Source organism: Harpegnathos saltator, unplaced genomic scaffold, assembly GCF_003227715.2.
Source record: "Harpegnathos saltator strain DR-91 unplaced genomic scaffold, Hsal_v8.6 scaffold688, whole genome shotgun sequence".
Lineage (NCBI taxonomy): Eukaryota > Metazoa > Arthropoda > Insecta > Hymenoptera > Formicidae > Harpegnathos > Harpegnathos saltator.
In genome coordinates this window covers 757,929-785,824 of record NW_020230524.1, presented here as the reverse complement: position 1 = coordinate 785,824, position 27,896 = coordinate 757,929, and the positions used below count along the sequence as shown (strand labels likewise).

At 39.9% G+C, this 27,896-nt stretch overlaps 1 protein-coding gene across 3 annotated transcripts; it reads right to left on the bottom strand.

Moving 5' to 3' along the window:
- poe (E3 ubiquitin-protein ligase-like protein poe) lies at positions 1-27,078 on the bottom strand. Of its 3 annotated transcripts, XM_011153113.3 has the most exons (56): positions 26,886-27,078; positions 26,611-26,708; positions 25,894-26,342; positions 25,173-25,697; positions 24,910-25,073; positions 24,531-24,768; positions 24,320-24,437; positions 22,923-23,080; positions 22,619-22,787; positions 22,247-22,473; positions 22,034-22,157; positions 21,655-21,881; positions 21,055-21,264; positions 20,538-20,722; positions 20,270-20,411; positions 19,929-20,206; positions 19,536-19,842; positions 19,242-19,399; positions 18,881-19,120; positions 18,516-18,727; positions 18,246-18,426; positions 17,952-18,158; positions 17,681-17,872; positions 16,884-17,554; positions 16,494-16,696; positions 16,110-16,269; positions 14,644-16,022; positions 14,413-14,570; positions 14,161-14,298; positions 13,995-14,027; positions 13,400-13,601; positions 13,118-13,307; positions 12,659-13,042; positions 12,079-12,545; positions 11,850-11,963; positions 11,515-11,724; positions 9,877-10,053; positions 9,615-9,789; positions 9,294-9,444; positions 8,969-9,197; positions 8,746-8,895; positions 8,359-8,661; positions 7,877-8,103; positions 6,032-7,796; positions 5,787-5,948; positions 5,020-5,644; positions 4,718-4,908; positions 4,465-4,641; positions 3,933-4,349; positions 3,449-3,844; positions 3,200-3,334; positions 2,759-3,100; positions 1,999-2,453; positions 1,590-1,914; positions 1,332-1,491; positions 1-387 (listed from the first exon to the last, which is right to left on the bottom strand). In XM_011153113.3, exons 1-56 carry the CDS (start codon positions 27,002-27,004, stop codon positions 323-325), a joined length of 15,864 nt encoding a protein of 5,287 aa, XP_011151415.2. In that variant the 5' UTR covers positions 27,005-27,078; the 3' UTR covers positions 1-322. The 3 variants fall into 3 exon arrangements, with proteins under 3 accessions (XP_011151415.2, XP_025161061.1, XP_025161060.1); XM_025305276.1 differs by lacking the exon at positions 11,515-11,724 and having other exon boundaries at positions 26,886-27,004; XM_025305275.1 differs by lacking the exon at positions 13,995-14,027 and having other exon boundaries at positions 26,886-27,004.
- Between the last annotated feature and the right edge of the window lie 818 nt (positions 27,079-27,896).

The following is a 27,896-nucleotide window of genomic DNA, read 5'->3' as shown; positions in this document are numbered from 1 at the left end:
TTTATTTAGTCGCAATTTATTAAAGCACAAATTTTTTTCCATTTAGGTACATATTTGTCTACAAGTAAAGATTTATGCAACATGAGTAATTAATATTAATTATCTTATCACATAAAGTAATTTTCACACCTAAATGGTTTCATCACGAAAAACTGGAATAATATATATCACGTTTAATCAATCTGTAGTATATAACACGAAACTCTTTCCGATATAAAAGTCTTGAAAATGACTATATCGTTTGGGCGAAAGAACAAAAAGGAAAACTGATTCGCCGGTAACAACAATGCAATAAGCTACGTAAAGAGAACTTCCAGTATCTTCAAGCAAGGCGTCGCAGGACATCGTTGATATACGTGGTAGGATTTCTTATATATTCCAATATACCTAAAATATGAAATATTCATTTTTAATATCACAATCAAATCAAATAAAGACTAGCAATTAAAAAGAAAGTAGTCCCTCCACAATAAGCTGCAACCATATTGAATAATTAAAGTCGTAATACGACTCGGACTTGTCAGATGCGTTTTCCCTTTATATTAAAATACGGGCAAAAATCAAGAGGCTGTGTGTGTATAACTTTGGTAAAAAATGATAGCGAAATGGTTTAAAAAACATTTTAAAGTCTAAAGTCTCTGCTTTTCAGAATTATTAAATTCAAAATATTATTATTATTTGCAAAGATACATCCAATTAAATAAAAAACGACGACGACTACTCAACACTTATGTCGAAATTTAATTATTTTTGTAACAATTACAATAAGTCCCTTTTTAAGAGAGAACTTGAGTTTTTTATTCGTTACTTGATAAACGTCGCGCATGTCTATTCTTTCGCTACAAACGACTAATCAAAATACCATTTTTGTCAACACTAAATGATTCCGCGAAAACAGATTATATTGCAGTCTGCAGAAATGCAAATTAAAGAGAAAGATACGCTCTCAAACAATATAAATGCTATTTCCGTGTGATGTTTTGTTTATGCTGCACAGCAACAACAGTTAACAAACGTTATCAAAGATTTTAACACTTAACAAATTCCTACTTATATTTTTGTAGCATTCTAAGAATTAATTAATGTTCTACTTAAAAATATATTTAAAAATCAGAAACTGTAAATTTTTAAATGCTCCTTGAACCATCTTGTTATCCCAATTTTGACGAAAGTTACAGCCAGTTGAATTCTACATATTTTACGTAACCGGGAAAAGTAAACCTTGAGAATCAAAAACCATCTCTCATTAATTGAAGTCAACATTACACATCTTTTGATTCAACCATTTTTTGCGCTAAATCTCTAATTTCTTGTACGTTAAGATGACTTACCAATAATATCGCAAAACTCCTCGAATGATGTGCACGGTAATAACTCGTCGCGGTACGTCGCAAGCACGCGCTCGGAGGCTTTCAACATCGCCTCGTCGTTGTGCCTGATGTATTCAGCTAAAACCGAAGGCCACTGATCCTCGGACAGAACATTTACTTTCTGCAAAGACAAAGCATGACAAAGCCCTTAGACAAACGAATCTCATTTAACGAATTACACAGGGAGCCAATAAAATGTTGAGAGAAAATTGCAACAACCTTGAAGAAGTTTGCATAGATGCAATCCACTAGACCGAAGAAGATTAGAACGTTTTTGTAAACTGTGTAATCCTTAGCGGTTGGTTCCATGAGGGTCTTCGTAGGGGCCGAAGGAGACACGTAGCGTTGATGAGCGAGAACGAGCAGTCGATTGAGATATACAAATCTATGCAATTTCCATCGATCCGGCGTAAGTAAGAGCAGCGAAAGTGTGCACTGATACAACGGCCCCTCCGCCTCGTAACAACTGTCGAGCCACGTTGATCCTGGCGACACTTCCAGGTAAGTCATCAAAGCTTTGTCTTCTCTAGCTGCCGATCGCGTTCTGTAATCAAATATCAACTCGTAATATCAATAATGTACCTTTATATTATTGGATACTCTCAGGACGCCATCTGGATATACTCACGAGTTAACGACATACAAAGCCATGTGTATTAAATACGGTATTATGTGCATATTGGACTGGGGGCCGCCACCGCCGGTGTCCTCGTGGAAACTTTTCTCTTGAGCAAACCGTAAAAGAAGCAACTTCAAGTCGTGTATGGTCGACGAGTAAGATATATCGCGGTGACTAGTACACTCCTGCAGGTAGGTATTGTGCCTGGCTAAACAACTGGCGAAAGCAGACTCCGGGACCTGCGGGCCCCACAACGGCAGCAGTCCGTTGCACTTGGTGTTGGCGTTCTGCAGCGCTGCGCTCTCCCACTCGTCTCGAGCGCGCGCCAAGCGCACCGCGGACATGTGACAGTCCACATGGACGACGTTGAAGTGCGTGACGGTTGTGTAGCCAACGGTCTTTCGTTGTTTTGTCTCGAATTCTTCAACGTTGCAGCGCTTGGTAAAAGTATAGATACCCAACACCTGCAGCGGGATAATAAAAAATTATGTTAGCAAATGTTAGTAAATTAGTAAAATAGTTGTGTTGTAGTAAACTGTTTACAATAAAATATTCATAATAAATTATTAATTATATATAGTGAATATCAGTTATATCTTAGCTATATCAAAATATCGGAGCATATACATATACTAGAACTTATTAACATCCCGATATTTTTTCGTTGAGAGATTATTGAAGATTCCTTCTAGGTTTAAAATTACACATTTTGCTAATTTCACGAAGTGCTCTTTACAAATAATGAGATAGAAAATAACATGATTGTTACCATGTTCGGCTTAAATTTGTATCCCTCGCGACAGATAACGCAAATCAATCCAGTTTCATCTCCCAGGTCCTCCATCTGTTGAAGAATCGTTCCGCTAGCGGTGACTTGTCCCTTGTCGTTAGTTTGCATACCAAGCGCACCCAGTTGCCTCTCTCGCATCGCCATAGCTAGGCGCTTCTTCTCGCTGCGCGTGTGTTGGCGAGCTTCCTCGATCAGCTCGGCTACTCGCTTGTTTGTGCACAATGCCTCCAGCAGATTCTCCGCCAGCGAGCCTACGTGTTCGTTCGAAGACACTTGCTCCAGTCTATGGAAGATGCTAATAGTTACTTGCGACACCGCCAACTGTAACACAACAATAGAGTAAAATAATTATATATTTTATTATTTGAATAATTGTTGATGTAATTGGTTCATAAAAATGGAATATATCGTTTGTCTTACCTGAGTCGGCTCATGATCCGTGGCTAAACCTGTGAGGAAACGAAGAATATATTTCAAAGCTGGTTTAGATATGAAATCCTTCAGCTCGTCGCTGTCTGTGCGTAAGAGCGTGGGTTTGACACATGGTGCATGCACCTGTAAACGTGAAAGAGAAAATCAATCGATCAAAGAAGCTGAGAAAACTGTTAATCGTCTTACACATATCTCTAGATTCTTCTTACGATGATATAATCAATATGCTTTACTTACGGTGATATATTCGAGGGCATCCTTCACTATACCCATGCTTATGATATAATCTTTCAGCGTGTTGCCAATTGCATTTCGTTCAATGCCCTGAGTGAGTATACAGAAGAGCTCTAGTTTCTGCTCGTCCTCGGGGGTATGTTCAAAGTCGAATTTGTAGAAGTTTAACACCGGCTTGAAGTAATCACACAAGAGTGCCATTTTCTCTTTGTTGCCGTAAGTCAATGCTGCCAAAACTCTCGCAAGATGAGCAAGCACGCTGGTACTTTGTCTGACCGCCGTGGATTGAGTGCACGATAAAAGCGCCTTAATATGCTCCGGACCACCGAGAGTGCGCGAAAATGCCTCGAATACGTTGAGCGGCTGCGAAGCGGCATTTGCCAGTATCGTTTCCATGATCTAAAAGCGATATGAAATATTTGCATGGTATGGTAAATTATGAAGAACAGAATTAGCTAGAGTAAGCTTGCAGCCGGGCAACACTTACATCCAATAATTGTTCAGTTATTTTAGCTTGAGAGTTTTCAGATTCTGTGGCGAGGCAACGCTGAAGAACGTCCAGGAATACGGTGACTGCTCCCAATTCAGGCTTGCTCAAAACCTCTTGGTTCTTCTTCACCTTCACGCATAATCTAAACAGTTTCAGCAGCACTTGCAGAAGAGGTCTCGCGCGATTCACATCGTGTATCGCGGCCAATCTGTCCAACATGACTTGAAGACCGCCGCAGTCTGCCAGCACATTTGCCATCTTATAAACTTCCTCGTTATTCACTTCCTGTTCGCTGCTGGCATTTAACGTTTCGACAAATTCTTCGGTCGCATCGCCAAGAAGGCCGCGCATGCGATAGATCACGCGCATAGCGTCGCACTCGCCACCTTCCAATACCCAGATCTTCTTATAAACCTGAACGAAGAAAGTTTGTTCGATTGTCTCACAGAGGATCATTAAGCTTCTTAAAATTTAGCATTCACACATGTAACTCCTTTATTATAAAAAGAATTATAGAATGAACTACTACCTCCTTGACAGGAAGATCCAGGCTGATGATCTTATTATTGACGAGGAGTTCCATGCCGTTATCATCTTCCAGAAGCGCGACTAATTCACAATCTTGACAGATTTTGTTTTTGACGTCTCTCATAAGTGGACCCAATCCGGGCTCCAGGCTGCTATAAGGATTTCCCAACATTCTCCCCTGTAAAAATGTAAAGACGAATAAGTAACCTCAGTGTAAGCGCAAGGACTATCTAAAAACGGACACACAGACTCACCTGCAAGAAATCTTCCTGCTGCGGATCTTTCTCGAGCGTCAAAAAGAACTCTCCGATATCATTCTCCTCCGGGTAGATGATCGAACATAATCTTTCAAATATGAAGACCGGAGTACGGACGTCTTGGGGATTGTGCTTCTGTACGGTTTCGACGCAGATCGCCATAAACGCCTTTGTCTCCTCTTCGGTTCCTGACGTGTAAGAAGACACATGTATTATTGGTATGAACCAGTGAACGTAGTATAATTACCGACAAACGTTCAAACGTAGAAAGCTTCAAGATTATTAGTCAATTTGGTTACCGGTGGTCATCTCCTCCAGAAGCTCCAATAATTTCTCTTGCGTATCATCGATCAGTCTAGTACGTTGTACAACGAGTCTTCTGAGTGACAGATAGCCATTCAATACCGCGCCGACTAGTCGACCCTTGTACTGCTGCTTGATGTTCTCCTGCTCCAGGAAAGTTGCTAAAAGTTCCGTGAGCATTTTTAAAGAATATCCCTGAGCGAGATCACTGGTCAACGTGGTCTCTTCCAGTCGATGTAACTCCTCTATTTCCCTGGTCAACAGATCCGCCAACAAAGTCATGACACCGCGCACCGCCAAGAACTGCTTCCAAGGTGATTGTCTAATTAAGCTCTGATACAACGTTAGGAACTCAGTGCTACTCTCGCCCGCGGCACGCAGCTCCTCCAGGTAACATGTCAGCAAAACTAGAACTTCCTTCTTCCTCTCTGTGCCTTGGCACAGGCTCTCTATCATGTTACAAGCGACTTGCCGCGCCAAACGAGAACTGGGATTGAAGAGTACTTCCTTCAACCAGGCACCGTCGGACAGCTTCAACGGCTGAACGCCTTGGTGCCGCATGCAGCGTTGATGCCACCTGTGCCCGTACTTTTCTATCAAGTACAACACTCGAGCCTCATCCTGAAATAAATTATGAAATTATTTCAGTCAATCCATTATCATTTATTGTGCATTATTATATAGCGATTGCAATTTTACAATTTCACTCACACTGCATGAGTGGTTAACTTCTTGCCTTTTATCATCTATATTTTATACCAACCTTCTTAAGAGGTTTCGCCGTAGATGGTTCCGTCTTTTTAGCCGGCATGCGGTGAAGCCACTCGGAGTACGAGTGCTTGGGATCACCGCTGATCCACTTACCCACGTCAATACTGATGCCTTCTGGTGGCTGTACTGTCGCCAGAGACTCCGTGGTTTTATCCTAACAATTAATAACAACGTTAGGTCATACACATTACATAATTCACCAAGAAGGAAAATGACGACCGCTTGCGCACAACTCACTTTATTTTTCTTGGAGACCGGCTGGTCGGGTTTAATAAGGCCTTGCAAGATTTTTAAACACGGCAGTATGATACTTTCCATGACGACGGGACTCTTGGACTCTTTGCAAGCGGTCAGGAACAGCTGCATGACACATCGCAGTTTCTGCTCCCAGCATGAGTCCTCTTTCTGTACGAGCGCTGCGAGGAGAGCCATTTCGTGGCGTACGGCAACCGAGAGATCAGGAGTGGCGACTCGTCCGCGAAGAGTCAGCGTGATACGACTAGTCAGGAGAGAACAGATCTCCTTGGTTGACTGCGCGTTGTCCCTCGTGACGAGACACAGCAACTGTCGCACTTCCTCCTGCATTTGCACCGTGCCCTTCCGCAAATTGTGTTCCACGAGCTCTTGTATCAGTCCCTGTTTACACAGGACGTCTCTGGCGACGCTATTAGTGGCCAGAGCGCGCAACAGAGTGAGACAGTGTTCTGTAGCGGCAGACGCGCAACCGTAACAGCGTCCCACTGGCGAAACTATCGTCTCGTCCTTGGTGACGTCGCTCACGGACATGCTGTATGACGACTGCGAGCTGCTCTGGCCCCGTTGGTTCCTGTCGTAGGCGACGAGCTCTCTGCGGCAGGCGAGAACGCGTTGGATGATCTTGCTGAGCTCTTCGAAGGAGGTCTTGCATTCACCGCAATATCTCTGCGCCAGCAACTGGATCGCTCTGTTCACTTGGGTGCTGCCAGATAGCTGTATGCCGTCTTCCAGCCCGCGGTCCAGACGATGCTCGGATATCTTAATGAGCAGCATCTCCAGTGTCGGTTTGTTGGATATCAGGGTCTTGTACACTCTGTCCGCCTTCTCCAGCAGAGTATTAATGGTCGCCACTGTTTTCTTTCGGTCGTCGTCGCTCTCAATCGGGTCAACAGCGCAGCACGGCCTGCCGGTCAGAGTATAGTCGAACTTGGCGTACTTGCAGAATCCGCAAGCGTGACACAAGAACGGATCCTTCTCGTCGTAGTTGATCGCTCGACACTTGTGACACTGAAACACGTTCTCGCCGCAGTTCGCGCAAATACCGGGGTTTGCTGGCACACTGGCGGAACATCGTGGACACTGCAGCGTCTCGGAAGAAGCTTGGATGTTCTCGTAGAAGTCAGCGTACTCGATCATGAGATTACAGGCCACTATCGGCAGAGGAAACTCCATCTTGACCTCTGTTTGCCCCTGAGCGAGTGTGATCTTCTTCGCTTTGTGCCACATCGCCGGTTTATTCTTCAGTTCCACGACAGCCTGTACCGAGCGATTGTTATAGTAAACGTTGATGGTACGGACCATCTTCGTCCTCTTTAGATCGCCGATGCGCAGGGTGATACGGCTGATGGTGTGACTGCCGACCAGCTTCACTATCTGTGTCGTCGTTGTGAATTTGGAGTCCACTTTGATGGAGGACAGCTTGATCGTCGCCATCGACACCTCCGGATTATTACACACGAGGCAAGGCTCGCTCTCCAAGTAGTAGCCGTCCAATTCGACGAATTGCGCCAGGTTTACGTAAAGGTTCGCGTTGGGGTGCCGCGCGAGCAGCTGATTCTGCGCGTGCAACACGGCAACCGCTTGCTCCATGTATGTGTGCATCTTCTTGCCAGCGTGCGGCGTTTTCAAACAGAAGTAACCGAGCAAATCGACAAACTGCGCCGCTTTCCTGCCGTAGGCTGGAAGCAGAGGCCACAGGCGCCACAGGAGATCCAGCAGAACCTCCTGATCGGACGGTCCACAATTTCTGAAGTTTGAAAAATACACGCTTTACATTCTCGAACCAGTGACACTAGCGGAACAAAATGGTAAAAACCAACAACTCACTTATAAATTGCCAGTATAAGAGAATGCGCTTGCCAACGCACGTTGGTGTTGTTCGTTTCCAACAGGAAGGTCTGTATAAACTTTATCAGCAATGCCGGGTGCACTTGCTTTTGGATCTGTTCGACCAGAGTTAAGCACTGTGCCTCTTCAAATTTAGCTTCCGTGTCGGAATCCTCCGATTTCTCGCGTTCCCGCCTCTCTTTCGTGCCAGTCGCCGACTTGGATTCCTGATTTAGATTTATATTGAATATCAAAACACACCCAAACGATAACACGCAGCAAAAATGTATGCATTTCTTTAATAATAAAGTGATGATTGACTGAGGGCCGGTTATTCCAACTCCTTGGTAAGTTAACTGACAGTTAAATCATATGTCTGTCTTCGTTTAAGGAAAAACAAAGATAAACATATGACCTATCAATTAACCTACCAAGAAGTTGGAACAACCGGCCCTGAATCTTGTGTATTTCAATAGATTTACTTTTGATCTCGTATCCTTGGTTTCTTTAGACTTGTTGTTTGAGCAAATAGCGCATTGCAGCAATTGCAGCACCGTGGGGCTTACACCTTCGTCCAAGAGCGTCGATATGGAGAAGAGATACGACAGGACGGTGTTCTGCTTCAGGCAAAATCGCTGCCAATTCCCTGTACGGCTGGTGGCGATCTCCACGCAGCATTTGAGATGTTCGATCAGTTCCACCAACGAGTCGTAAGGCAGATTGATGGAATGCGGACGTGCATGTAACGGATCGTATCCGCCGGTGCTGCAGCATTGTTGCACGGACTAGCGGTACCAAGATTTAATAACTTTGTGAACTTTCAACACCGCTTCGCTCTAAATTGCGCGATAACAGTTCCCTCAAATTACCTGCACATGAGATATGAGAGCGTGAAGATCTCGCAGTTGCCTATACTTCTCCTTGTTGCCGCAAATGAAGAGCAGCAATTTGCGTACTTGCCGCCTGACAAACGGCGTTTGGTATGACATCATGTACTCGCAGAGGTAGAAATACCACGGCTGCGCGGATGAATAAATTCACAATGTATCCTTGCAAACAAGAAAGAACATACAAGAAAGTTACGTTGTTTACCTGTTCAAATACAGGCTGCACCACCGTGCTCTCGGCGTACTTGTGCACCTGATATGGTAATCTCAACACCATCTCCGTGAGTAGTTGAGGGTATGGCTCGAATACATCGCCAGCGTGACCCTTAACGTACTGACGTAAAAAGAATGGCGACATGTCCGGAGGCGACGTGGTAAGATGTTCCTTGAGCAACTGGCCACCTATCATAGTGCCAGGTTCCTCCGTAGTGGTTCTAATAGGTAAAATTGACCGTAAAATATTTATATTGTCTTCACAAGAGTCATATATCACACGATATACGTGAATGTACGCGCGCATGTAAGCTTACGTTTTCCAGTAATCAAGCAAGGCCTGCAACAATGTCAAGCAATAGTCGATGATGCCAGCTTTGCTCAGTATTGCAGCGGTGGTTTGTGACACAAAGTTCGGGTTGTCCGAGGGAGTCTTCGTGGTGTACTTTGAACGAGACATAAGGACGCCTGCGATGGAAATGTAGTCACTCATTGTTATCATCGTTATTAAATTCATCATAAATAAATCATCGTTATTGCTACAATATTACTGGTACTGTGATAATTTACCACCAGCATCAGTCATTCATCTGACAACGTTCACTTAAACTTGCAACGAAACGGAGCTAATTACTTACTCAATACACGCATGATAACTAGATGAACTTCCCTCTTGTTGCTACGTTCGCATATGTTATTCGTATCAGGCTTATCCATCTCGAGTTCTTTCACGAGCATCTGCAACAGACGCTCCACGCATGCTTTGTCTCTTTCATCTTGGCCGTCGAGGTCGGAAGTTAACATCAGCACAACCTGGTAAGTGAAGACAGGTTGAAGATTATTCTGCTGTTTATTCGCGCAACGTTCCTGTTGGCAATACGCAAAATTGCGGAGAGGTACCTGCATGAAGGGAATAGCGAGCACTCCCCGAACGTTTATCAGATTCGGCACGAATTGCGTGAGTCTGTCCAACAGTAAGAGCCGTATAGCATGCAGCTTCACGGTGATCTCGCCGGTTGTGTCATTTTCCTGCTCGACACCCTGCTCTTGCTCGGCACCTTCTTCTTGCTCAGTGGTCTAATGATGGTGACAAACAACAATTCATAAATATAGATACACTCGTACATCTCCTTGTTTGCTATCTCATTTACGTTGATGACTCCGCCATTCTTCGCTTCGAAACTCTTAAGCGAAGTAACGAGTATGCGTTAATAATACTATTCTAGATATACATGATGAGAAACAAGTTTACAGTGAAAAGTATTATTAACGCATGCGATATGATCGTTCAGTCGTAACTTTCTCTGGATTGAGCTACGAGTGATATCTTAACTAGTAATAGATGTTCCACGTATAATTACAACTTTCGGAGCCTCAATGAAATGCAGTCTGCGTCTCAAGCGAATTATCAGCTTCTCTGATAATTTGCTTACTCAATTCGTACCATTGGCTTCAATTTACTTCGGTTGCTGCTTCATTCAGACTCCGATCATTAGAGGGATTCAACGAAGTCTTATATAGCACCTTTGATAAAAATGTCTGAGATGAGATATTCGTTCAGTCCTACTTGATTTGATCTTTTCTAATAATAATGTTTTCGTGGCAGTGTGGGTTAAAGGCAACTTTTGAGAACGGAGGTCCAAGTTCTTTTACGATGGACGATTCGATAACAAAAAAATTAAGATTAGTGGGGGTTCAGTAGAATGCGATGAAGGAACACCCGTGGGAGATCCACCTTGACTAGTACATCATACGGAGGATGGGCATTATTGATCTCTCGAGTGAGTGGCATTTTTCTGTCGTAATATAATCGCCCTAACAACCGAAATCTCTATATTCCAATTCCTTATAAAAAAATATTAGTGCAGTGTACTTCAAACATACCATACATATATATGTCATGCGCAATTTTAAACTGATGTTTATGATTAACTGACATGTTTATGGTTAATGATTTTATTGCACAATATATAACTATATGTACAAATTACTATGTACACTCCTACAAATCATCGTTTGATCGTGATCAACTTATGAAACAGTGATATATATATATACACAGCATAATCTTCAAATAAAAACTCATAAATTCGATGAGGTAACGTACAGAGATACATGGAAGTGACTTTGAGAACTTAACTAAGCTACAAGTTATCCCTCACAATTCTCGAAGAACTCGAAATCTGCCTTCTTGTATGCATTAAACATGCGAGAAGATTGACATTAAAAAAAAAAGAAAAAACAAAAAGAAAGAAACAGTAGATTACCAGAACCTCATAATTACACTACTACGATCCCAGCAGTAACAGCAGGACTACGGACGAAGTCGGTTTCAAGTCAATAACAATGAAACGAGTTCGAGTGAGATAAGAGAAAGGGACATTACACGTTATGGGGGAAAAATAAACTTCTGTGCATGAGAATACATCAAGACGTCGGAACGCAAGTATCGCCCAGTCTCCGCCAGCGGTTCTCCTGCTTTCAAGAACATATGTAAGTCTGCTACGTAACCTGTACTACAGAGTACACTGAACTTACAGTGAAAGTTGTGGGAACATCTAGAGTATTAGTTTCAGAACGTGGCGCTTGATTGACTCCAATTCCAATCGGAGGCATAGCGTCGGGAGCATTGTCTCCGTACGCGGAGCTCCTGCCAGAAACATTATGCTCCCCTGTCATGCTGTCAACGGCGCTGCCTCCGCTATCGCTTCCACCGCTCTCGCTACCCTTGCTACCACCACTACCACCCTAACATAAAATGTGTCCCAAGCGTTACTACGTTATGTGCAAGTTCTAAGACTCTGTTGATCCACGTCCACATACTTTCGCTGAATAGCGCCAAGGCAGAGTACATATGCTAAGGTGTAACTCACTTGCTCGGCAGGAGATGTTCGTAGAGTACTGCCATCGGTCGCGGCGGTTGACCCCTCGTCGTCGGAGCCTCCCGCGGACGCAGTCGTGTCGGAATAATGACCAGCTTCCTGTCCCTAGTCCGCAATATTAAATATTTGCTTATCGAACGTCGGGGATAGCGACTACGCGTTCAATAAGGTTTGAAGAGGTTTCGCAAGTGCGATATACATTGTTGCAAAGGGACATTACCTGAGTAGCGCTCGGAACTTGCACCAATCCTTGCGTCGCCAAGTTCTGCAAGCTCTGCAACGCAGAACCGCTCAGATTCTGAAGGCTCTGTATCCCCTGCAGATTGGGGAAGCCTTGCTGGAATCCTTGACGCAGAGCTTGCAGGTCGGCGCTGCCCTCGTGATCTTGCAAACTGAGAGCTATCGCGAGCTCCACCATCGCCTCGTCGTCAGCATCCGGCGGCACGTCGAGCAGTTGCGGGAAATTACCCGCGCCGAGCAACGCTTCCAGCGGATGATTCACCACTCTTGCGGCTGCCGAGTTCTGATTGCCCTCGGCACCGAGCATAGCCGCCACTCTATCCACAGCTCTATCCACAGCTTCGACGGCCTCGATGTCAAACTGCTGTTCCACATCGCGCTCCACCGTATCTTGAGAAGCCTGCGATGGAACCGACTTCTCTTCAGCTTCAGCTTCAGCAACTACGCCTGAATTGTGACAAGAAAATTACTGTCGAATACGGTCAATTCGATCTACTTTTATCGACAATGTTGTAAACTTTAACTTTTTTTTTTCTTAAGTCTTTAAGTCTTCTCTATACCTGGAGTGCTGCAATTCGGCGGGCTTGGTATGTACACTCTCCTGCGTCTGTACCTGGGCCTGAGTACTCTGATGATCGCGTGCTTAGCGCTAAAACTGACTGTCGTATCGGAGGACAACAGTAACTGCAGATATAATTTCGCGGCAATCGGAGTGTTGTTCTCAACATCGCATATCGTAAAGGCGTGAATAATCTCCACGATGGCGTGGACCGTTCCCTCAGCGTGCGTGAGTCCTGGCACGACCACCGGCGCAAGTGCCATATTCTTCGGATACGATACATGCAAGGACCACAATATCTCCATCAGTTGTATAACCAGATGTTGATTTCCGTCTGCCTTCGTGCGCGAACGACTTTCTAGACGATCTTTCTCGAAGACAGGCACTGGAGAAACAAACAGCATGACAATCTTTTTTTATCCGCAGCGAAAAAGCATCACACATTGATCGCAACACATACCGTTACTCTCGTCGATCGACTTATTCGCATATTGCTCGGCGAATTTCGCGAGATTATGCGGACGAGAGACGGCGATAGCACGAACGATAAGCACAAGTCGGTAAAAGTTCTCCGCATCGATGTCGCATGAGTCGTTAGCCTCCCTCATTGACTTCAAGGACTCAAGCACGTGCGACAACAACACGTGATCCTGAAGAATGTACGGAGAAATGTAAGTACAGATAAACGTAAGATAACATGTATATGTAAAGAATTCTGAATAGACAATTTATTATTACGTACCTTATGGAAATGATAAGCCTGCTTAGTGTTGTGAAGAGCCGCTAGCAAGGCTGTTGTATGCATTTGCACCGACGGTGGTGTAGGTAATATTAGTAGTCGCGATGCAACATCGATAGCCGTGGATTTCAGCGACGGTTTATTGTCGTCGTGCGAGGATAAGATAAACGAGGATTCCAGGACTTCCAGGATGCTGGATATCATCCTATAAGTTTGAAAAAATTGTTCAAATATATTGTTACATAAATTGTTACGATGTCAATTAATCGTGCATTCTTATAACAGATATATATATATATTCCTCGTACTTGCTAATCAACAGATTCTATTTTCACGTGAATAAGTACAATTGGTGATGTAACTCACACGTAAGGACAATTTGTTAAAAAGAAAGAAGGATAACATCGGACTGACATTCTGAAAAATTATTACCAGAATCTATCTTGCATGCTGTCAGTCAAAGACGTACAGCTAGAGACAAATGTTTGTTCTCTCGTAAAACTACCATTAGGCAAAATCGCCAACTAATTGGTGGCATTAATTGCCAAACCTAGTCCTACTATTTTTGCGCTAAGAAGATAATAATATATGCTCTTACCTTTCTATGTTAACCGAACTATCCTTTGTCGTTCTGATAAAGTCGTCATTGCATGGATTAAAGAATATTCTTTTTATAAGATAATTATAACTAGTCGTATGTCATGTATATAGAAATTACATTAACATACTTATTGATTGAATATTAATATGTGTTATCGACATACTTGTCGGTTGAGGACAATGGCGCAGGAGAAACGATAGTGTTGTCAGCTTCATTGTTGATCGTTGTCACTGGCGCGGACGTCGGTTGTGGTTCCTCTATCTCTTCAGGCCAGCCGAATGCATCCTTGGTCTTACCATATCTTCATAGAAGAATAAAGTTTACGATTAATCCAACGTAAATATATCAGATCTATATACCTGTACATCTTCATTCATCTATTTTTAAAAGGACACGACACTGCAGCGTCACTAACATTTTTATAGAATCAACCATAATGACACCCTCTGGATCTTGAGACGGCCCAAAAGTGATTGTTAATTTTTTATCAGCTTGAAGACTTTCCTCTCTCGTCAAAGGGATGTCAAACCAACGACTTCTGGTTAACGTAGTCCGAATACTTCTGCCAAATACCTTTACAGAGATGATCGTGAAAATTTGTTGTAATTGAAGAGAATGTATCATGAGAGCGTACATCTCAACTTACTTCGACATATAGAGGTGCCCGTTGAATGTCCTGATTGCCGAAAAGTACTCTTACTCCCGTCATTACTAAAATCGCATCGTTATTTGTAACCTCCACGTTAAAGCCCATAGCTTTTGTGGAGACCACGTACATCCCGGTGGTGTTCAAACGATGCTTGATCTGCGCAACATTATAGATCTGCAGTAGATCATTGCCACCAAATTCGACGTCGTTCATCATTTGACAATGCTCGAAGAAATCAATGGGAAATGTGACATGCGATCCCGACGGCTTTCCCATTTTATTAGTCTTCTTCTTCCGCGCCGGTTTGATGCCGGAGGTAGTGCTGATCGGTTGCACAGTGGAAGACATCCAAAAACCGGTTTGCTCCATGCCGGCCATATAAATCCTCAGACTTCCGTCTTCGCATAACAATATCAGAGTCGTGCGGTGTTCAGCATTCGAGCTGGGATGCCGAATCGCAACCATATCCATGATCTTCGCTTTCGCAGGCACTACTTTGATCTCTTGTATCATGATCGTGTCGGGCTTGATCATCAGTATCACTGGATTATTGCTAGTCTGCATGATCGAGCAAACCAATCCGGGATGATTCGCTACCTCGCTCCATTGGCATAAGGGTTGTGGTTGGTTATTGTTGGATTTGTTCCCGTTAGTCTTGTTGGCCAGATTAATTTGGAACACTACGGTAATGTCGGAGTCCATATGCTTCAGTGGGGCTATGAAACTCTTGCCGCAAGCGTAACTGAAGAACAGCAATTGCAGGGCGTGGGAGTAATAAATGGAAACTCCACCACTGCCCACTTGACCATTGTCCTTGAGCTCCGGGTGATAGACGTCTAACGTGTTTGTCACATAGAAAGCACCGTGCTTGGCTAAACTCTCCTCATCCATCACTTGGCTATAAATGTATCCGGCGGAGGACATCAATAGCATGTGGAATGTACCATCCTCCGCATGCATGAAGGTGCAATCCCTTATCTTTCCCGTCGGCACGAGGAAGTAGTACTGAGGACTCAGCGCGTCCTTCCCCAAGTCGTAAATCTTGACGAAGTCGGCGGTGACTAATGCCAATTGCGTCTGTGCGCCGGGGAGCCACAATGCTTTGATGATGAAGTTCCCGCTTTCGAGTTGAGGATGTAAAACCAAATGATCGGACACCGTTCCTGAACTGTTAAACGTAAGCACGTGGCAATCCTTAAATCCACAAACGGCCAAGAAATCCTCGTTCCACTGGTTTCCAGTGACCGAAAGAACAGTGAAAGGTACCGGAGCTGACGCGAGTCTTGTCAAAGTTAACTTTCTTTTGGAAGAGTCAGCTTGCTTCAGCAACGCGCTAAGTTGCAACACTGTTATCTTTCCCTTCTCGTGCGAAACAGCTGCTTGAACGAAAATACATGCACACAATTACAACCTTGTCCGTTAGTTAACAAGACACTGTAGAGAATACTTCTTTGCAAACTCACCCAAGTGCTGTCGTTTACCATGCGGAGATGACAGACAGCACATGGCAACGCGACGTATCATATGAGCAGACAACAATTGTCTAATCGTCTGACCCTGATCTCCTGAGTAATTCATCCTTACATTTTCAAACGCACCTTCCTGAGATCCCAAGGTTGGTAACTGATAGGGAAACAATATATATTTATTAAATGTTATGTAAGTCTATGTAAAATAGAGGTTTCAAACGATTCTATATTTTATTGCTACATATGTAAAATATCAAATTACTCAACAACTTAAAATTAAGTTACGCTTGACGATATGTTTCTAAAGTTTAATCCAAAGATACTCGAGTGACGTTAACATATTATTACTGACACTACAGAATAATAAGTAACAAGTACCATGAGTTGATCTGTATGTTCAAACTTCTTGTCAAGTGTGTGCAAATGTTTAAGCGCCAATTGAGCACGTGCATGACAGCCGACTGGTGAATAACGTTGGCAGGATGCGTCCACTGCGGGTACCAATACACGTGTTAGGTCCACTAACGAAGACACTAATCCACTTTTCCATAGTTGAGAATATATCCAATCCTTAGAAGATTCTATAAACATTCATCATTTAAATACCAATTAATGATCAAGTATTGATCGAATGTTAATTATTAGACTTGTGTAAGAAACACTCCGACCGCGCTTGTTCATTTACAAATCAAGCGTCACGCAAAGGTAACAGTGAGTACAGAATAATATTTATGAATGTGTGCATATTGTTTCTTATAAAACAATTACCCAATTGCTTGGCTAGACATGCTTGTTTCTGAGTGTCACGTCCACTTCTTTCGTGCTTGTCATACAAATGTATAGGGCTAGACGCTCTTCGGCGTAGGCTGCTCGTGAGAAGCAGATTGTTTTCCACAGGAGCTCCGACATTGTTGTATGGTATGTTACTGCCCACTTGGTGCTCCGAACTTTGCGGGCTGCGTTTAGTCAACGCTTGGCACGATCCGTCATCCTTAGCGCCACAGTCGCAGAAGAAGTTCCCATACTTGGCATACGTCACGTCGTGTCCGCGATGACACACTCGCGCGCACACGGTGCAAACGCCGACTCCATCGACCATGTTACACGTATGACAATGATACCAGTGCTGATTCATAAATTCCTTTTGCGTAATCGTGAAAGTGCACAATTTGTTGCACAGACTGTCCTCATCCGAATCCTCAGCCGCGCTATCGTCGTCCTCGTGCGGAATCTCATCCACCCAATCGCTGTCGTTCACGTCGTTATTAGGTATGGCACCTTCCCACGGTGGACTGGTCGCTCGATCTTGCGACTGCACCTGCTGCGGGCAAATCGCGCCCACTATATCGGCTATGTAATTCAACATACAGCAACCGGCTTCGATGTACGGTGATGGCTTGTCGAAAGTCTGGGGATCCTTATTCATGATTTGTTCCTTGCTGTACGGAATCAATTCGACAGTCGATTACAGATACATTTTCATTCTTATGGGAGAAATCTTAACTAGACACATTAATCTTAAGATGCAGACTTTGCAACTACGAACTACCATTGGAAGAACCTACCAAAGTTCGACCCATTCAGTCGCAGCTTTGAATAGTAATCGATGCCCTTTTTCTGATCCAGCATCGGCCAGGGTAGACATAATATGCATCAATTCTGAGAATCTGTTTCCTTCGATTGTAGGAGAAAGGATATGATACGCTAATGGTATAAGAGCTTGGAGAATGGTTATTGAGACATCCACACTGGTATTGCTATAAAAAATATAAGTTTTTAAATGAGCGTGCAATTTTACTTGATCCTTGTTGATAGATATCAACTCTGAAAACTCACCTCTTATCCTTCACTATATAATTCGTAAGCGCCCGCAAGAAGCGACTGTTCTCGTGAATTGAGTGTTGCTCGTCGTTATTGGCCACAGGCATATTGTTGGTGTTGTCAGACACCGAAATCGCCCATTGAACCTGTTCATTATTAGGTGCGTTATTCTTTTCATCTGGTTTCTGATTATCTTCTGACGTAGTAGAAACAGCCACCATCCTGTAGTGTAAGTGATCGTTTCGTATTAATGTAAATAAAAATGTAAACGTATATTTCGCCGAATTAAAGTATAATATGAGTACATACGTGCTCGTAGCAGCGGTTGTAGGTGTTGAAATATTCGTTGTAGAAGTACTCGTCGGTACTTTGCTGGTTGCCCCCAATATGACATGTCTGAACCAAGTTTGTAGTTTCTCACTTTCGACATTGGCGAAATTGGCCACGGAATTGCAAAGACGATCTAGCGATCCATCAGTCGTTTTCTCGGCTAATGCATGAATATTTTAAGTAAAGGGTATTTTTCCATATAAAAAATATTTGTAAAACGTATACGTGAATTACTCTACTCAGGCTTACCTGTTCTGAATAATACATTGAAAAAGTGTAAAATGTGCGTGCTAAATTGCAGCGAGGCTTGAGATGACGTTATGGACAACAAGACAGACACAAGACTGTGATTTGAATCGCTAGCGAAGAACATGTCTAAAGCTTTACATCCAAGAGGTTTTTCCAAAAGTCGCTCCCAATATTTGATGCATTGCTTCAATATTTCCTCGTCGATAATAACGCTATAAAAATTATATAATGATTACGTATAACAATTGCGATAGCACATCACTCATCGATTAATAAGTCTCCATTACAAACAAAACGGACAAACTATAAAAGAATAAGACGTTTACATATATATATATATATATATGTGTATGTGTTGCGTTTACCTAATAGATCCATTTGTAGTGTCAGTATACTCGATTATCAGATTATAAGTATGATTTAGCACGAACAAGTGTTCTCGCAAATGTCGTGCTTCATTATCATTGTCCTGTCCTAATAATTTGGTTAGCGTATTTGTAGCCATATCTCGAAGATAATCGGTGCGGGCGTCCATTGATAATGAAACAAGGATATTCACTGCTTGTGAATGTATATCTGACTGTTGTTCCGGGACTGTTGCAGCACTGGAAAAAAAATTATCTCGTTAATGAGTAGAAAAGTAGGAAGAGTGGAATCAGGAGGCAGAGACTTAAATGAATATTAAATATTATAATCAATTACAAATATCGCAAACACGAAACTTACGTTATATATTCCATTATAAACGAAACCAGGCAATGTAGCAAGTTTTTCAGAGATGGATTAATAGAAAACGTTGGGTGCTCAGACAGGGAGCTGACATGATAGCTGACTGTAGTGAGGATGTAACTTTCTGCTGGTATTATATCGTTTGCATATGTATGCTATATAGAACCAAAAATAAAATTAATATTTTCTTATACTATGTAAAATTGACCTACAAACCTAATGTGTACACGTGATACCAAAGAAATCTTACATCTTAACGCTTCTTTTTTTTACAATTTTACAATTACTTACCCAAGTTACAAGAGGAAATGCTATGCTCTTCCACTTATCTAGCGCGGATTTAATGCTACCCGGCAAAAATGACACTAACGATGAATCTGTTCCCCAATTTGCACCTGCCATTGACAGAATATTATCCAAAATCAAGTAGTCTCGTGTACCATACTTCGCATCCTCCTCGGTAGACTCGAATGTATGGTACAATATGTTAGACCGGCATGACAATAGAATTGCTTCTGTCAATGATAAAATATGCGGTAAAATCTCTATTATCATTTTACTTCTGTTTGATGGTGTAGAATCCGTATTCTGTGGACTCCTATAAAAAGATACACACAATTACATAATAGAAGTAACGCACAATCTATAAAATATACCTATGAACTGCAACTACTTTTTACATACTTGTTGGTCTCGATATTCTCAGAAGAGTTTTTAGATATGTTCTCATCCATGAGAACTTGTAGCTTTCCTACGACCGCAGCCAGTATGTATAACGAACCAAGTTTTGGCAAAGAGGCTTTTGGCATTATTTTATCAGTAGAGCTATACTCAGGTTTAAGCGAAACAATACAATTTTTTGCCAGGGTAACATCATATTTAAGAGAATTTACAGTGGATGACACTGTTTTCAATAAATTCTCAGCATATTGTGTGTACATTCCTTGTTTTACCAAACAGTCCTATCGAGAAACAACGATTAGTGCAAAATAACAACAACGAAGATCAGCTTTAAGTTAATTTACCTTCATCCAACCTGTGAAAGTCTTATATGCAGCTCTCGGTCCCCATATTAACGAATGAAGTAACATTGGTCCAGCTGGTATTTCCTCGCCAAGAGCGAGTTTATTCATGTAAGGAGTTGACGGGGGTAACATCAGTAGTAATCTAATATAAATACACATGACATTACATTTCGTATGTACATATTTCTCTTAGATCTAATAAAAATACAGCAACAGTGCAAGATAAAAACAAATACGCATATAATCACAAAAGACATTTTATACTTACTCCCAGCATATAGAAAAGCAATAGTGAATTGCACATAGTCCCGTAAATGTAATTTTCTCCTTATTATCAGCACTACCTTTTTTATGCATATCAGTTTGATTAAGCACATTTAAGATATCGATTAATGCGTCGACTAAGAGAGGATATTTCATTTTATCCGGTGTGCCCAAAATAAAGTTACAAGCCTGTAAAATATTTTACATCATGTAAGATTGTTTAAGAGACTATTAAAAACAAAAGATTTGACTTCTATATGGAAAAATCTATATCATGAAAAATGAATCTTATAAGAATAAAAGAAAACTATATTTTAGCATCAAATATTTTTTTCTTAAACTTCTTTAAACATTAAATTAGCTACGCAAATTGTCTTTATATTATAAATTAAAATAAGCTACTGCAGTAGAAAAGTTCAATTTTTCGTGATAAAATCTGTTTTTATCAAAATTTGTATGGGAAAAAGTTTTTGTGTCATATTTTCTTTATGATAACTAATTAATTCGAACATTATACTTACTAATCCATCTAATTTTGGTGCATCCTGATTATTAAAATCTGTTCTTGATAAATTGTAAAATCGTGGTTTCATTGAAAATTCATCCTGGGAACCATATTTACGATAATTATCCTCTATTTCTACCCAAGGAGTAAAAGCTCTGCTAGTCTGTTTATTTCCATCTTTTGTGTCATATACTAAACTAGTAGCAGAGAATAGATTCCACTGTACCTATATAAAGACAGAGAAAAAATTCGATATAAATCATCATTATAAAAAAATTTAAATTATCATAATTAATAAAATAAATAAATGTACAAGATGATTACTACCACTCAGGTGGCACTTCCACACCGGTGGCCCATTTATCTTGCATCAGTCATATTGACCAATATTTTTAATATAGCATTCGATAAATTTATTCCACATTACAAAGATATCAGGTAATTATAATGAAATATTACATAATTATAATGAAATATATATGACAAATGAACACAATGAGTGAAAGTATTGCAGAATGATAATAATGATAATTATCGAATGCACTTTGAAATTTACATAGAAAATATTATATACATGCTGTAGCAGACACATGCGTAACAAACAAATGTATCTTACTTGTTCGAGTAATACCGGATGCGCATCATATAAATGCTTCATCATATATTCAAGTAATAATAATAATCGAGATAGGTGTAACAATTGCGAATCTTTCATCGGCGTTTTAACTGCTTCGCTACAACGCACTGCACCACTTCCAGTTACAAGTAATACAGACTTCTTTTGCATCAAATTCAGAGAATGAAACAAGAAGAGAACTAGCTGGGCGTGTTCTACGTTTAAATCTGCAAATATACATAAATAATTAATATTCCAATAGAATAAAGTATTGTGAAAATAACGTTACAAAATCTTCAAGTTTGTTAAATCAATAATTATATAATTGTATATATCAAAAATTATACAAGCGGATATTGATAAATGTTCTAGAGTGTACCTTCATTCTCAGCCTCGTATGTAGCTTGAGGATTACACACATTTTCAACCATAGTTGTTACCAACCGATGCCATATGCTTATACATGCAGCTTCTCTTTCTAATTGAGGTTTTAGCAACAGTACCTAATAGCAAAAATTTTTTTAAATATAAGTCAGCTGTGTAAAAATTAGCTGTAGTGCAACTATAATTAAAATGAATAATCATAACACACCTGTGCCAGTACGCTGAGAGTTCGTGGATATACCTGAAGAGGCCAAGTGGTTGAACTATTATTTTCTGTAGACCAAGGACTCACGCCCAAGTGCTGTAACAAAGTATTTTGAAGAGCTTCGCTCAGGGTATTCCATGCAAGCAGATTGTGCGTATAACGACTTAAAGCTTGAGAAAATTCCGAGTACATGGCGCCCAATGTAGCGCCATAAAATGCAGAAATTGTGCCTGAAAATACAATTTTAAACTTATAATGTAGAACATAACTAATAAAATAAAATAAAAAAATAATAAAAGAATAAAAGAAGAAATAGCAATGTCACGCAAATCTTAATTAATACAAAATGGAGAAAATATCTTTACATAAACTCACCTGTTTCTGTTCTAGCTGTTTCATGATCCAAGTCTCTTATAATTGCTGCCAATATAACCATTTGTTGTTCAACTAAGCCGTTAACCACGTATTCTCGAACGTACGTACTTCTGCTTCCAATTAAATACTTATTCATAAATTGAAATATCTTTGTCGCTAGTGAAATATACTGTGAGGAAAAAAAGAAACTCTTAATAGTTAACATAAAATAATTCATAATTATTAACCAGAAGACTCGTATCATACATTCGTTATGCGTTTAATGTATATTAATTCGATTAAATAATTATGCCTGAAAACTTACACCATGTGGTTCGCGATTGTCAGGAACGATGGTAGTAGTAGTAGTACGTTCCGCGCTTGCTTCATTGTTCGTTTCCTTGTTGGTATTTGTAGAAGTTTCATCCGATGGAGCAATGGTTTCTTCAAACCATAATCCCAAAATAGGTTCGCTGTCCTCCTCTACCGACATAACAGTTTGTTCTATACATATAGCGGACATATACCAGTACGTTAATAAATTTATCAGCATGTAAATATTTACGTGCATACTTTAATGTCGCATCCAAGTTTATATATTACACGTTACATTATTAGACATATACATCGCATATACATAGCCACTTCAAAACTAGCTTCTACATGTCAGTTTTAACAATATACAGAATGTTCCCTATATTTTGTCGTGTCTGATGATACGAAAAAGTGTTTGAAGAAAAAGTTGCACTATTCAAAGGAGCAATTATAATAATAGGAACATTTTTTCCAACTATTCTTTTCAGAAATTTTAAGGTTAAGATTTTTTTTTTATGGAACCATATATTTTTGTTTGGGAGATCTTATAGTCAGCAGTAAGTAAATTTTAGTTATCTATAACAATATAACCTACTGAAATGACTCTTGTCATTAGAAATATATATGTTCGAGGAAAACAGAAAAGTAAAAACTTTATGCTTTTCAAAAAATGCAAGTTGGCTGAATCTATCACTAGACTCATTAGATTTCTTTCTGTAGAGATATTTACAAAATAAGATTTTCAATTATGCTTCTACAATAACACAAAACATATGAATACGGATTCTGCAAACATATAATTCCATCGTACCAGAAATAATGGAAAACTGTTATATATATAAAAATATTTTTCATTTTTCATATTCAAGAATATGTCAAAGACAATGGATATTATTTTGAACACCTTTCAAAAAAAATCTGTGTTAAAAGCGATTCCTTTTTTACTTTTCCGTTTCTCTTGATTGGTTCCATTTTAAGAAAATGGACGTGATCTTGAAATTTCCGTAAAAAATGGTCTTACGAAAAATGTTTCTATCATCATAATTATCCCCTTGAATAATATAACTCTCTTCATTTTTTTGTATCATCAAATATAACAAAAATATTTCAGATAATCAAGATGTACAAAAAAACATTTTTTATATACAAATTTAACAAAAACCAACAATTTTCTACATATGCTATAAAATAAAAGTATTAAATATTAAAAAGCATCTATATTCATTAGCATTTCCACTACTGATAGCATAACAAAAAACATGAATTTCCTAATGAAGAAAACTAAAGAATAAAATATATCATATTGCAAAATATATTACATTTTAAATAAACTGCTCATAAACGGGATATTTATCAAGCACTAAAATATACAAATGTAAGATATATCAGATGAATATATAATATTACCTTCATCAGTGGAATTCTCTGAACAACTTAAAAGATCTTCATAGTATGTAGTAGAATCCGACTGACTCAATGCATCTCCTTCCAGAGGATGCTTTTGTACTCTCTTCAATGTACAAGCCTATAATCAACATAGTATATATTTATCACACTGCCACTTGATAAGTATCAATGTAAAGTTATAAATACATGAGAAATAATAGCAGTATAGTACCTTCCTGTAGCTAATAGTAGCCAGGTAAAATAGCAAGTGATTCAACGGTACTGCTTGTAGAAAAGTTACTGCTCTTTGCAACGCAGTGGCAGTCGACAAGATATCCAATGGAGCTGGTTCAGGAACTGCCACAACCAAGTCGGAATTAGCCTCAATAGATACATCCTCGAGAAGCGCACTCATTAAGTTCAGTGCATGTGACGCTAATGCCACTGACAATACTCCAAATCCTTGTTGTCTGGTTATATAAAAATATTTTCGTTTACTTCTAACATCGTAGACTATGATGTATATATCTTTTTCAATTATAATAGAATATATGTACATACATAATTTGAATAATATATATATGATAATGTATATAAAACAATGTAATTACACTTTCATAAGATTTACACGTCCACTCGCGTCACGAGCTTTACTGGGCGACTTTCCCTTTTCATCTTTCCCTTTATCAGCAGCACTAAAACTGCTCACAGTTAATTGTGCTTGTAACCCAGCGACTAGAAGCCACACACCAATAAGTAAATGGTTTTGCAGAATCTGGAAAATAAATATACGAGTAATCAATTATATTATTAAGAGGATAAGAGGATTGTGTAATACCAGAAAGATGGATAATAAAATTGCCACAACACTCACATGTCCACCGGCGCGTGTACTATTTTTAATAACATTTGATACTTGTCCAAATATTTCTAGACTCTTCTCAACGACTGTAATCGCTAAAGTGTCATACTCTTCGTCACTAGTTTTCGTACTCTGATTAGCTTGATTACTTCCAGTGGTATTTGTACTACATTTGGGTGACACTGCATTAGTTATGCCAACTATACTTGATGCTGTTGCATTCGCAATTGAACAATACAGACAAGACATTGTCAACAATGATAATTTTTCCAATTTCTGTGATGTTAAAGGTTCGAGTATTGGAAGTGACATCACATTATGTACAATATTAATGTCGCTAACAACCGAGTGTAGATTGTGCCTTATAGTATGTGCCTCTGATGCATTGGCAGGCAGACTAAATCCTTTTTTAGATAAATATGCTTGATACTTTCGTGTATAGCGCGACAAATGTGGAAGATTTAAACACATATCCAATAGAATATCACCCGCTCCCATATTCTGCAATGTACTTATATTGTTGGCAATAAACATCATCTGCAATAAAATATATCTTCATAGTCTCTCTGGTTCCATTATCTTGTTTTGCTAACATAGAATTACTTTAGCTAAAGAAGCAATGTTAAAACTATAAATACATAATAAAATAATTTTATTAGAGATTAATAGTAAAACAGAAATACTTTGTAAAATAATTAAGAAATATTTACTTGTATATCATATATATACAAACCTTAGTGTCAGAATTGGTTTCACTTGTAATACTATTAGTATTTTTATTTGTACCATCTGTAGAACTTTCATTAGCAAGAATTAAGGATGATGAAAAATCTTGCAGTGGCATTGTCAACTGCTCAAGAATACTGGTAGATAAATCACAGCGGGACCGCATAGATTCTTTTACAGATTGTTGAGAAGATTCTTTTTCTTTTCCTATGGGTACTGGTTTTGAGGAAGGTGGTACCTTAGCATTCTTTATTGCAGAAGTGAGAGCTACTTCTTCTGCAGATGAAAGTAAAGACTGTCCTGTACATAACGCACGTATCGGAAGCAATAACTGCTTTGTGGTTAAAACAGTTTGCGTGGTATCTGATTGAGCTTGTTGTTGTTGCAGTTTCTCCACAAAGAGATTGAGCAGGACTTTGCATGCTTGATAAGCAATAGGTATTTGACACTTGGCAACTAAAAAAGATTTTGTAAGACTCAATGCAATGTTATCTCATGTACACAAGTCTATAAATAAATGTACTTCTAAAGTACTTCAAATTATTTAAAACCAAAGTTACATAGGATATGTAGGATACATAATGTTCAATACACACAGAGAAAAAAAAATAGCACGCATTATAGCTTCTGTAACTGTAATTCTAAACCAAGAGACTTGCTTATACACTATTTACAAGAATGTTTTTGTACACTTATTCACGTATGAATACACGATATTACTTACATGAACTTGCGCAAGCGCTAATGTAATCCGCGGATAACGCAGCAGCAACCGTGAAGAAAGTATCGTATTGTTCCTCGTGAGAAACAAACTTATTCTCGCTGTAAAGTAAAAATGAATGTCAGTTGTATAGTCGGGCGAAATATACGACAGTTGTTCGAATGTACTCGACGATGACAGGCATCCATTTCCGTATTGTCACCGGAGAGGGACAACTTTGACATCGACGAAGTGACTGTTTTCGCGTAAATGCGCAACCGACGAAGAATTGTACTCACCTCTTGAGAATATTCTTTGCAAGCCCGAGAACGTCATTTTTATTAAGTGAGCGTGAAGTTCCTATTATCGGCTTAAATAACGCAGGCCACTCGTCTTGACCACCACTCTTCGCCGCCATTTTCGATACTGAGAATTCGACGAGTCGTTCTCGTCCTTTACATCATCGGTCACGATAATCATTTTCCATTGGTCCTTTCTCATGTAACTTATGCAGAAACATAAGAGCTAAATTGAGCTGAATTTTCAGCATATGATATGTATTTATGACATATGAATAGGCATAAACTGAGATAAATTCTTATAATATATGTAACTATCTCAAGAAAATATTCAATAATAATCGTTTTTAATAGAAATCAATGTACTTTAGAATTCTACATTGCATTCTTCGTTGCTGATAGCAGAAGAGCCTGAGAATGGCCACTGGGCTGGATTCCAAGTGACGCTTCTTTCAACGTACCCTCTGAGAAAGTATATGCAAACTACATCCGTCCCGATGGTAACGGTAAAGCGTGCACGATTCTTGTTCACTCAACTTCCATACAAAGATAATAAATTAGAGAACAGATGACCAATCGTTCTCTGTCTTTCACCTGTATTCATAGTCAGGCCTTATATTTAAGGCTTCCTTAAGTTTATCTTCAGATAGGTCTGTAGCCAATAATTGGTCTGTTCTTTTCAGCTGCACTGCGGAACTAGTGCAATAAGTTAAAATGAGACAACTATATTTTTTCTCACTTTAAAGCCCTAAACACAATGCCAGGCAACAGGCAATAAGAATAAAAATAGACCAATCACAATAGATTATTGTAATAGTTATAGTCGATTGTGATTGGTCTATTTTTATTCTTATTGCCTATTGTTTGGCATTGTGTTTAGGGCTTTACTTATTGCACCAGTTCAGTAGTACAGCTAAAAAGAACAGACCAAATAAAATAATCCGTGCAGCATCTAAAGATGAATATAAAGCCAGCGGCACACGGTGCTTGTTTTCGTGCTGAATTGCTTGC

Bases quoted from the DNA above. Each gene is read 5' to 3' on its own strand.
- poe (XM_011153113.3), bottom strand. From the start codon at position 27,004: ATGGCGGCGAAGAGTGGTGGTCAAGACGAGTGGCCTGCGTTATTTAAG. The intron at 20,207-20,269 runs GTAAATTAACTT...GTTTCTCGATAG, and splicing joins CTTTCACAGGTTGGATGAAG to GACTGTTTGGTAAAACAAGG. The intron at 18,728-18,880 runs GTAAACGCAACA...TAATTTTTATAG, and splicing joins ACTACAAATGGATCTATTAG to CGTTATTATCGACGAGGAAA.